This window comes from Pempheris klunzingeri, chromosome 3, assembly GCF_042242105.1.
Source record: "Pempheris klunzingeri isolate RE-2024b chromosome 3, fPemKlu1.hap1, whole genome shotgun sequence".
Classification (NCBI taxonomy): domain Eukaryota; kingdom Metazoa; phylum Chordata; class Actinopteri; order Acropomatiformes; family Pempheridae; genus Pempheris; species Pempheris klunzingeri.
In genome coordinates, this window is record NC_092014.1 from 2,431,374 (window position 1) to 2,443,572 (window position 12,199).

The 12,199-nt window shown below is 38.0% G+C and overlaps 1 protein-coding gene across 1 annotated transcript; it reads left to right on the top strand.

The window, feature by feature from the left end:
* Nucleotides 1–2,586: 2,586 nt before the first annotated feature.
* ccsapa (centriole, cilia and spindle-associated protein a) lies at nt 2,587–5,507 on the top strand. The gene is made up of 4 exons (XM_070828558.1): nt 2,587–2,926; nt 3,350–3,352; nt 3,946–4,265; nt 5,328–5,507. Exons 1-4 carry the CDS (start codon nt 2,587–2,589, stop codon nt 5,505–5,507), a joined length of 843 nt encoding a protein of 280 aa, XP_070684659.1.
* The last annotated feature ends 6,692 nt before the right edge of the window (nt 5,508–12,199 follow it).

Consider the following 12,199-nt stretch of genomic DNA (forward strand, 5'->3'; position numbering starts at 1 on the left):
AGTACTTCAAATTCTGTTTTTGGTGTTTCTTTAGTTCAGCATTTTATTTTGAAACGTGGAGCCGGAAGCAGTTTGTTACATTTTAGCTAGCTTAGCACTTAGCTTCCTCCGCTCAGTCAGTCTCAGAGGAGCGGAGCGATGCTAGGCGCCTGACCGCGGGACTGAAGGCACAGCCCGGCTCCAAAATCAGACCGCACCCCTCCGGAGTCCGGTCTGGGTGAGTACCCTTTTATCTGACATTAAAATCCAGCCGTTAAACCCGTTTTTCTTTTCCGCCCTCGCCGTGTTCACTGACGGGGCTTGGAGCGGGCAGGTGACGGTAACGGCTGTGGATAAATGGCTGTTGCCTGTTTTCACTCGACTGCTGTCATTTAAAAACTCATATTTACACTCTTAATGTCATTTTCTTCACCTTTAAAACACACACGTTTGTTTTATGGAGCTCCTCTGTGTGTTTTTAGGCTTTAATTATTTTAAAAAATACGATATTTTGGGGGGGTATAACCGATGAAATTAAACCCTTCAAAATAAGACGCATATCTGTTTCAGTTACATTAAAAAAAAATCACCAATAAATCAGAAATAATTATCTGTTTGACACCAAATTAATGTCAAATATTGCCCCGATTTCGTCCTTGGATCAGATGTAGGCCAGCTGAGATAAATGAATATTTAATGTAGTTTATTTTCACTAAAGATAACAGGTTTTTATATAATAAAATAAAGGGGAATGTGTGTGTGTGTGTAGGCGGGAGGACTCCTGGCAGAAATAGATGGTGTGTTATCGGTCGTGTATCGATACCAGCTGTAGTACAGTGAGTTGTGAGACTATAATAAGCCTCAATCCTCCTCTGCCCCCAGTATAATCTGCTGTGGAGGGGGTGGGCGGGGCTTACAGGTAGACCACACCTGACAGAGCTACGTCACCAAGGGCTGCAGGTAGATCCCGTCAGAAACCTACACTTCATTAGCCTGGTAGGTTTTTCTCAGCAGAGCTGGAGGGTAGCTAACTACATTTACTTGAGTACACATTTGAGGTACTTCTACTTCATCTCAGAGGTACATGTTGTACTTTTTACTGCACTACATTTATCTGATAGTGTTTGTCGCTGTATAGACGGAGGTTTTTGCACCTGAAAGATATGAAAAGGCTGTAAATTGTGCAGAAATATAACATAATATTATATATTCACAATATGATCATATTGTGTATTGATAAAATATTTAAAAAATTAAATAAAACGCTGCCTAGTTTCTACGTTCCTGCTCCGGAAAGTAAGTCCAGGATTTGTTGTTCTTATTTTTCACAAATTTCTAATGTAGGATTGTTTCATAAATTGATAAGTAGATTAAAAACGGGTTAATTGATCGCACGCTTCTCAAACTTCTTTATGCAATAAGATTCAACTATGGCTGCCAGTAACTAATATTTTCATTTCTGATTAATCAACGAGCTTCTCGACGAGGGAAAATGCCAATAATTAGATTTTTCATAGAAACTAACATGATTTGATGTGATACTGTCCTTTTGTCTGATCAGGTATTGAATTTTATATTGCACATGAAGAATAAATAAAGTGATTATCAAAATAGTTGCAGATTTGTACCTACAAGATCTTCTATCATTGGATCAATCGACACTACAGTGTTCGTTACGTCACTGATGAAGGTTTTTGCAGACAAAACATACAAGAAGCTTCTAAAATTAGCAGAAATATAAAGTAACATTATATGTATAACAATGAATATTGAACTATTGGCGAGTATAAAACACGCTGCCTAGTTTTTACGTTCCTGCGCAGGAATTAAAAGTAAAATAAAAACAGATTAATTCATCACATGCTGCCCAGTTTTTATGTAACTTCCAACCATGGCTGGGAATAACAGTAATTCTCATTTCTGATCAATCTGCAGATGATTTTCTGGAGTAGTTGATTGATTTGTCTATCAATAAATTGTCAGGTTAGTGGAAGAATGCTGATAATTATGATTTCTCAGAATCCAACATGACTTAATCTGATACCGTCTTTTTGTCAAAACGTCAAAGTTATTGAATTTATCATCACACATGACAAAGAAAATCGCACCAAATTACCATATTTACCATACAGCACCTGAACACAGACAACAACCTCTGTTTTTATTATTAATTAGTTTTTTTAATTCAAAGCAAAGAACATTTGGTATTTTTTTGCATAAAAATGAATGAATGAGTAAATGAAAATACCAATCGGATTAATCGACAAATTTCTTTCTGCTCTAGTTTCAAGCAGCGTTACTTTATTTATATGTATATATATATATATATACACAGTATATTGTATTTGTATCACAGGAAGACTTTAAAGCCTTTAGGTCTTTATTTCTTTGCCTCCCTTCGTCCTCCCAGAGTTTTACGTCCTGTCGTAAAGACGGTTTAGATCTGATGAACGTGCGTCCATTTGTCCTTCTCTTACCTCGTGATGATAAGCAGGCGACGTCGCTCATCTCGTCTTATGGGACAATCCTGCTGAGTGCTGCTGTTTTTATTATTTTATTTCCCCTCCAGTGTTTCCAGAGCCAGACACGAGCAGTGACCAGGAAACCATGGTGACCAAGAAGATCCGGACGGAGTACATGAAGAAGTTCAGGGATCCCAAATGGGAGACGTTTTCCAAGTGTTACGAGGACTCTGTGAAGTACCGGCTGACCCGGCGGGTGATGGAGCATACCCACAAGCCCTGGTTCTGGGACGGCTGGGACAGCGGCTCCGACTCCAGCGGCTGGTCCACGCCGAGGCCGACCAGGAACAAAGTCGTCCCCCTGTCCCTCCCGCCGCCGCCGGCGTGCTCGGAGGGGAAACAGAGGCCGTGCAGCCCCGGGCAGAAACCGCCTTCTGAGGACGGAGAGGCTGAGGTGGGAGCTGGAGACGCTGCACCGACCGCAGGTTAGAGGGCTGTTTGTAATCATTTATTAGTCGATTAAGTGATTAGTCGATCGGCAGAAAATGAATGTGAGGATTTTCTCTTTTTCTCTATTGAAACCTGAATAAATCTGTCACTGTGTTTAGATTCAGTGAAAATACAGAAGTCATTGTGAAAAAGGCTCAGAATAAAACATGAATATTCTTCACGAAGACATTAGAGACTAATGTCTTCGTGAAGAATATTCATGTTTTATTCTTTTATTTAAAGTATTTTAACTTTTTCCTTCATGTGCTGGTTTACGTCTCTTTGTCAGAAGGATAAGAACCGACTGCAAGGTGTCGTTAACCTCTAAAATGATCTGTAAAACACAATCCTAGAAGAACCCGTTCCAGATCAATGAGGGTAATCTCACCTGGGTCTGTGTTTGATGTGAGGAAACAGAGATGGTCTGTGCTGCAGTTGAAGGGGTTGTGATAATGTGTTTGTGGTTTCCTGTCCCACGTCCAGGAATATTTTTAGGATAATCCAACAGACCCAGGAGAGGAGTTTCTTTGTGCTTCCTCTGACAGTATGAGGGCCAGAGGCTGGTTTACCTCTGAGGACGCTGAAGCTAAAAATATTTGGACTGAAGGTTCGGCGCTCAGACGGGACTCGTTTCTCCAGTTCAGACTTTGAGCTCAGATAGAAAACATGCGGCTGAAATCTGAATATTAATAAGGATAATTAATATTCAGTTTTCAGCCACCACTGACAGTAGACTGATATTACTGCAGAAATTACAATCTTTAATCTAAAAAATGTGTTTTTTTTCTTCTCGAGCCCACTAGTTGTGTTGTTTTTCAGATTAGGTGAAGTTCAAGGGGCTTCGACCTGGACTGAACTAATTTAATTTTAATTTAACAAGTCTGGTTATAATCAAATCATCAGCATGCACTCAGAGGCTCCAGCTGCAGCCAACAAACAGAATTCAATGAGAAAATGTTTTTTAAGTAAATCTTTTCCTCTGTGATTCTAACCTTCGCTGTTTTCCGTGTCTCAGTTATAGAAAATGGTGTGAATGAAGCCAGCGGCGGTTTGGCGGCAGCGGCGGCTCAGACCACCAGCGGACCCACAGACGACACGGCGACAGACAACGGTCCAGCCGACACGGCGTCCTCTGACGGGGAGCAGGTAAACCCGGCGCCGAAGCGATGTCACCGGCGCCGCACCCCTCGGTCTGAGCCCAGACACCGAGACAGCTCGCACGACGGCAAACCGGCCGTCGTCCGCAAACCGCCGAGAGCCAAGAGCCAACCAGCGATCAGCACCAAGGAGAACGGGAGACCGTCCAGCCGACTGGACTGGACGGAGAGGACGGAGGTCAGGAGGACGCTGAATGATGTGAGTGTTTGTCTCACTGAGGACGCTTTTAAATACACAGCTTTATTAGGCAAGAACAGCAGGATGAGTTATAACTGTAACCTATCTGTACCTATCCTCTAAATGACTGGGAGGTCCAAAAAGTTTGGGAATTGTTCCAGTAGATCAACTCAGCCGGCAGCCGCAAACAAATTCCAATGGCTGCAACATGATCCTTTGGGACAACTGCACCTGATCACAGTAGGTCCACTAAAAGAGCTTGTTTGATCCACTGACAGGCTCAGAGTGTTATTCTAAGTGTGTGACAGCATCATGGAAAGGATCCCTACAGAGAGAGACCTGGAAGATCCTTTTGGTTTAACCACAAACAGGGATTTTATCTTGCAGAACACAGGAGTGGCTGGTCTACCACTTCCTCGATCAGTTAGTTTGTTTGTGTTATTGTTTTACACAGATAAACAAAATAAACCTTTAAACCAGATGTTTTAAAGAGTTAGTTTGGATCCAAAGTAACTATTTAAAACGCCAAAGTCCCAGCAACTACACAAGTAGCATTCATGTTCTGCGAGGCAAAATCCCTGTTTTAGTGAATGTAGTCTGGTGTGTGTGCTGTTTGTGGTTAAACCAAAAGGATCTTCCAGGTCTCTCTCTGTAGGGATCCTTTCCATGATGCTGTCACACACTTAGAATAACACTCTGAGCCTGTCAGTGGATCAAACAAGCTCTTTTAGTGGACCTACTGTGATCAGGTGCAGTTGTCCCAAAGGATCACGATGTAGCCCATTTTGTAGCTGCTGACCGAGGTAAATAAAACATACTGTACATCACTGCCGACCATTTTCCAATAAATAGTGAATAATGTCATTTAAAAAGAGGAACGACTGAAGAGTGTATTAGTTTAAAATGTAGAGGAGGAAGAGTAGAGGAGTCTGTCGGAGCAGCTCGACTTCGATCTCAGGACACCAGAGAAGAGAAGCCGTGTCACCAAACACTCTGCAAACATTAATAATAAAGTGCCGGTGTGCTTTTCGGAAACGACTCCTCTCTGGTTTCTCCTCTCAGAGCAGCACGTCCGACGCCTGCGTCCAGACCCGGCGAGAGTCCGACAAGCGGAGCTCCAACCTGGACCGGCGGCGGGCTCGGTCAGCTGACCTGGACAAGATGAGGCGGTCGCAGCTGACGGTGGTGGAGGACCGCTGGATGACGGAGTACATGCGCTGCTTCTCGGCCCGGCTGAGGTAGAGACGGGGTCCAACCCCCCGCCCTCCCCGACCCCGTTTTTGGGAGAGTAGACACCAGACGAACGGGGGTCGTTAGGTCCGTTCAGCTGAAACAACAAGACAAACGGAGAACCGCGGAGACTCGTTACAGCTCGCTTTGTCTTCTTATTGGACCGCAGAGTAACATAAAGTCAAGAAGTGAGCTCAAAATAAGTTAACTTCACTATTACACAACAAAACAAGTCATCAGATATACATCTAATTTCACCACCAACACCCTTCGACAACTCACATTTTATTCCCCTCAGTTCGGTTTGTTGAATGGCTCTAAATACTACAGTACCCATAAGCCTCAGCGGCTCTGCCTATGGAAACTGACTAGCTTACTCAGAACTACAGCCTGATCGAGACTGGATTTGTTTTAGGCCGATATTATTATTTAAAAGTTGTTTTTTAATCTGATAGTGATACATTGACTATAATTCATTTATTTTTTATATATATAAACACATAACAAACATGCTTGATAAGGATCTAATAGTGTTTTTACATAATTGTGACCAAGATAGAGTATGAAGTACTAAAATCTGAATACTGAATATCAGTCAATATTAATGATAATAACAATAACTTTGTTTACATAGTACCTTTAAAAACAGAGACAAAAGCAGAATCCTCAGAAGGAAAAATAAGAACAGTGAAGACAAAAGTAAGTTAAAAGATAAGTTTAAACCAAGATGCAGAAAACACGGTAGAGAAAAGACAGAAGCGTGATGAGAGAAAAGGAGGTAAATGAGATGAAAGACATTTAAAAAATGAACATATAAATACAAATAAATGACTATTAAAGCGAGTCTAAAACAAAAAGGTCACATGTGGGTCAACACGTCAGTAACAGACCCAGACAGGATCGATTCTGAGCCGAAGCAGAGAAGGCAGGACCACCGTAAGAGAAGTTATCCCAGTTATTCGCTGCCATCTATGCACACACAAAATAAAAGAAGGGACTTTTAGTTTTAAAACCGCGGTGACCTGATTTAACTCGTCCCACTTCTTCACTCTGTGGTACATTTTGCCCTTTATGATGAAGTAATGAGATTATAGGAGCAGCGTTGTCTTGTTGCTTCAGCGTCCTCTGAGAGTGAATCGCTGCCGTCGAGGAAAAGAAAAACACGTTTAAAGGACTGTTTCACTCTGAATTTGACTTTATGAACATCATTTTAACACTGCTGGGTGTTTAAAGCCCTCCGCACCCTTTAAACACGTTTTAACTTTTAAGTTATGTTAAGTTATGTGTGTCACACCGAGAGAAAAAACTAATCTGAGATTTGGGGATTTTAGATTTTTTTAAATTCAAATGTATTCTCATATTTTCTTTAAATATTATGATTATATATAATATATAAATATATATTATATAATTCTCATAAAATTCCAAATTTATTCTCATAGAATTATGACGTTATGTCTCATAACATAATGACTTTTTAATCCAACTGTCATGACTTTATTCTCATAAAATTACAACTTTATTTTCACAAAATTACCACTTTATTCTCACAAAATTACCACTTTATTCTCATAAAATTACCACTTTATTCTCATAAAATTACGGCTTTATTCTCATAAAATTGCCACTTTATTCTCATAAAATTACGGCTTTATTCTCATAAAATTACGGCTTTATTCTCATAAAATTACAACTTTATTCTCATGAAATTATGGATTTATTCTAACAAAACTACAACTTTATTCTCACAAAACTACAACTTTATTCTCACAAAATTACAACTTTATTCTCATAAAATTACCACTTTATTCTCACAAAATTACAACTTTATTCTCATAAAATTACCACTTTATTCTCACAAAATTACCACTTTATTCTCATAAAATTACGGCTTTATTCTCATAAAATTGCCACTTTATTCTCATAAAATTGCCACTTTATTCTCATACAATTACAACTTTATTCTCATAAAATTACGGCTTTATTCTCATAAAATTACAACTTTATTCTCACAAAATTACAACTTAATTCTCACAAAATTACAACTTTATTCTCATAAAATTACAACGTTATTCTTGAAATCTCAGGTGATTTTTTTTCCTCTTGCTGTGGTCGTGAATAAAACAAGGGTCTAAAATCACTATTAAATGACAACAGTCAGTAATTTTCCGACAGCAGCGATCCAGTTTCTGCTGCGACGGACTGAAACGTGTTTTTTCTGTTACTGTAGAAGCTGTTTCCAGTTTCATAATGAACAAACGTCAGAGAGAATCGAGTCTTTCTAAGCGTTTATATGTATATAAAAAAAAAAAGATCACTATTTGAATGTATTTATTTTCTGAGCATGAAGGTCAAACACGCTGCTGTGTTTTATTTTAGCTGTCGAGCTTCTCTCAGACACATTTTAGTCGTTTTCAGTTCTCTTTTCACAAAGGCAGCTGCTGTGTGAGCGTCTGATTCAAAGGCAGCAGGAAGGACCAAACTGGACTATTTTTGATATTAGAGAAGTTTGAATCTACAAACTCAAGTTTAGATTAAAATAAGCTACATAGAAACACAGGATTTATCAAATAAAGTTAGTATTTATGGTATTTTTCGGAGTGGAAACTATATTTAAACTGTGCTACCTTCACAATGATCTCAGAGTTTAGGTTGTTGTTCTTCAGGTTTTGGCACATTGAGAGGCAGCTTCTGGTTTACACTGATTTTAATGAGAAATATTCTCTAAAACTAAACAACTGCAGCGCTTAATGCAACATTTACTTCTTAGTGCACTAGTAGGACCAATGAATCCAAACAGAGGATATAAAAGGAGGATTCTCAAGATTAAATAAAATGAAACTCTATAATATTGTTAATTTCTGCTGCTTGAGGCGGCTGAAGTTTAAATCCAGATCCATAAAAACTTTATTAACACAAAACGTGCACTATTAAAAGCATGAAATGTAATGTATTTAATGAGCGTGATGATTATTAAGACTGAAGTAATCAATTAAGGAATTCATTTGCCTGTTGAAAACTATATAATTTATAAATAAATTATATATATATATATATATATATATATATATATATATATATATATATATAATTAGGTTTAAATGGAGTTATATCAATAATTTCACCAGTTTACATTGTGAATTTTTGGGAAATTACAGACTAGAAAAATAAAGTTTTATCATATTTTCCTGCCTGAAACGCTTTAGATGAGTTTCATATTCAAAAAGAGAATGTTTACAACTAATTTAGTATACATTTTAACAGACTTGAACACAATTTAGATTTTGTTTCGATCAAATTAAACTGGTGGAAAAAAATAATAAACAGAAATTATAAAATTTGCATAGAAATAAGAGGAGAAGAACTTTGTAATTTGTACGACAGTAAATAAATACATTAATATTCAAATGGCACTTAATCAATAATAACTCCAAATTACATTCACTTCTTTAAAGAAAATAAATTATTGGTGAATTACAAAAATATTAAAACACGTTTTTCCTGCTAGAAAACCCTGAAACACATTTCAAACAGGGAGGAATGTTTACGACCAATAAAACGTGATTTTAAAATAGATATTTTAACAGATTTTAGCGTCTTGCTGATTTTTCCGGCAGCTCCTGTTTAACGACGGAAAGTAGAATTTTAAACTCGTCCGTTTTACAGCAAAGAAAAGTTGTGATCTCGTGTTTCGCTTGTTTTTTTTTTTTTCTGTCGACTGTTTGACGTAACTTAAGATTGTAAATACGTGGCGATGTCGCCGCCGCGCACCGTGACTGAAACTGAGGGCTAATGTTCACAATGTACTTTATTTATTCTTGCTATTATTATTATTATTATTATTATTATTATTACGTGTGATTTGTGAGTTTACCTTTAAAACCGAATGCATAGAAATTCACTGAGAATGTTGATTTTTGACACACCGGCCGAACCTCGTCGCTCTGAATGTGCAAAACTATTTATTCACTTTTAATTATTTATTATTAGCGTTATTTTAAAAAAGAAATCGTCTAGAAACGACTCGTTTTCATCCGTGGATCATTTCGTCGTACAGCGTAGAGACGATATCATAACGTGAGCATCGTGAATAAATCCAATACCGATGTTTTTAAGTGAGACACAAGATGATAATAATACAAATACTTAAATAAAAAGGTTTGTTTTGTTTCACTCAAAACATTTTTTTAACAAATTAAAAGCTCAACCCAAAAGGAACTCATTCTTTTACTCACTTTATGTGAACAAAAATGAAAAGTTTGCCTCTGAACTCACTTTTTTAAAAATTGTTTTGTTGTTTTTTTGCTTTTATTTTAACCTTCAGAAGTATTTAATGTCTTCAGCTGCGTCTTTTTTTGAGTCTTCAGACGTTGATTTCGTGACTCGAAGCTCACAGAGACGACGTTAAACCGCCTGCAGACGAAGTCAGAGCTGCAAAACAGAGAATTGTTTTTATTTATCATTTTAAACCCCCTAAAAATCCAGTTTTTAACGTTATTAAAATCACCACTGAGTCTGACTGTGCGACACCTTTATTCTACTTCAGTCTCCAGCCCTTCAGTCATTGATGCTGCACTTCACTGAATATTTAGTTTCTATGGCTGCATCATTTCATCTAATGACAATATTCTACATACAATCATTTCACACACACATATTTGGCATCTAACTAACTTTGAGGTCCTGTGACAGCTTTACCAACGCAGTAATGGAATAAAACTATTCAAAGAATTATGTCAGATTACGTCAGATTTGTAAGATTCTCAGGCGTCGTCTTACAAAACAAAATGAAAAAAAGTTTGTATGTTTCTTAAAAAGTGCGACAGAGGACCAATAAATCATTTCATCATCGTGGAACAGACTGAATAACATGTTTCAGAAAGTTATTTTCCGGTTTCTAAATGTAATCAACAGATATTCTACTGCTGTGTAACACTTTTAAAATATGTTCCGATGACTTTGACTCTGATGTTTAAAAGAAAAATCCCTTTACAAAGACACCAAGTCTTGATGTTCAGGTAGAGAGAAGCCGATATGAAGCACGTGAGGTGAAGTGGTCCAAACGGTTCTGTGTTTGCAGATACTTTGTGGTGTGCTTTTCTTTATTTTTGGTAGATTTTTAAGATTCAGAACGTTCAGACAATCACATGAGAACAAGCGAACTGTTAAAATAAAAGTTATAGTGTGTGATGAGTTAGTGAAAAGCAGCTGGAGGAAGTGACTTATCTTTGCGTAGTGTTAACGTGGTTTGTTGGCAGAACAGAAATGTTTATCATACATTTGAATATTTACTCATATTTTATCTCAAACCTCGTTTACATTTTTTGATCACTGTATTTGTATTTGAAAAACATGCACAATCTATATTTTCATCCACGTTGCTGTGAATAAATCATATTTCAATAAATTCGTATTTGAATAGTTTATGTTTGTGTCTAACTGGTCTGATGTTATTGGAAGGTTTTTTTCTGAATTAATAGTCGGGCTGAACAGTTAAAATATTGTAGCGTGTTGACGGGAACATGTTTGGTACAGAACGCAGCAACAATCACATCTGTTTTGTATTTTATTTACTAATCGCACTAAAATTATGAAAATTGATGCAATATTTATTTTATTTGCAATTAAAAAGTCTGATGTTTGTGCATGTGTTCAGCTCCACAGGTGGTGAAAGAAACTGGTGTTTAACCCTGGGCTCCATTTTTATTTTTCATTGGCAGATACATACACTTTTGGAATGGGTCCAGTAGATCACCTCAGCTGGCAGCGAACGAGCTGTGATCCTTTGGGGCAACTGCACCTGATCACAGTAGGTCCACTAAAAGAGCTTGTTTGATCCACTGACAGGCTCAGAGTGTTATTCTAAGTGTGTGACAGCATCATGGAAAGGATCCCTACAGAGAGAGACCTGGAAGATCCTTTTGGTTTAACCACAAACAGCACACACACCAGACTACATTCACTAAAACAGGGATTTTAGAGAACAGGACACAGGAGCTGCTGGTCTGCTGCTGCCTCCATCAGTTTGTTATTGTGACTTTGTTAGAACCAAACCAACCCTTTTAAACCACCACAATATTTGGATGACAAACAAATTAGCCAATCGAAGCAGCACAAGACCAGCAGCTCCTGTGTCCTGTTCTCTAAAATCCCTGTTTTAGTGAATGTAGTCTGGTGTGTGTGCTGTTTGTGGTTAAACCAAAAGGATCTTCCAGGTCTCTCTCTGTAGGGATCCTTTCCATGATGCTGTCACACACTTAGAATAACACTCTGAGCCTGTCAGTGGATCAAACAAGCTCTTTTAGTGGACCTACTGTGATCAGGTGCCAAAAGATCTCATTACATCCATTGAAGCTCATCCACAGCTGTAGCTACCAGTCATTTAGACAGTAAAACATGTAAAAAATAGAGCTCAGGTATCATCAGGAAAATGTACTTGCAGCATATAGAGCGTCCTTCATTACTACTGGGTTTCAGCCACCTGCAGCCTGGTGGATGAAGACGTGTGGTCTTCTTCAGAGAGCAGCTAGTTTAACCCTTTAATCCAATCAGCCGACGGGTCGATGGGTTTTAAAAAAACCCATTAGACGCATAATGTTTAACCGCAAATACAACAAACGACTGAGGAGAGAAATAGTAAAGTCATCAATAGAAAGAGGAAACTTTGGCAGAAATAATGAAGAAACCAGATTTAAAACGCCTGA

Coding starts and splice junctions, on each gene's coding strand:
- ccsapa (XM_070828558.1), top strand. CDS start 2,587: ATGGTGACCAAGAAGATCCGGACGGAGTACATGAAGAAGTTCAGGGAT. Junction 4,266..5,327: donor ACTGGACGGAGAGGACGGAG/GTCAGGAGGACG, acceptor TTCTCCTCTCAG/AGCAGCACGTCCGACGCCTG.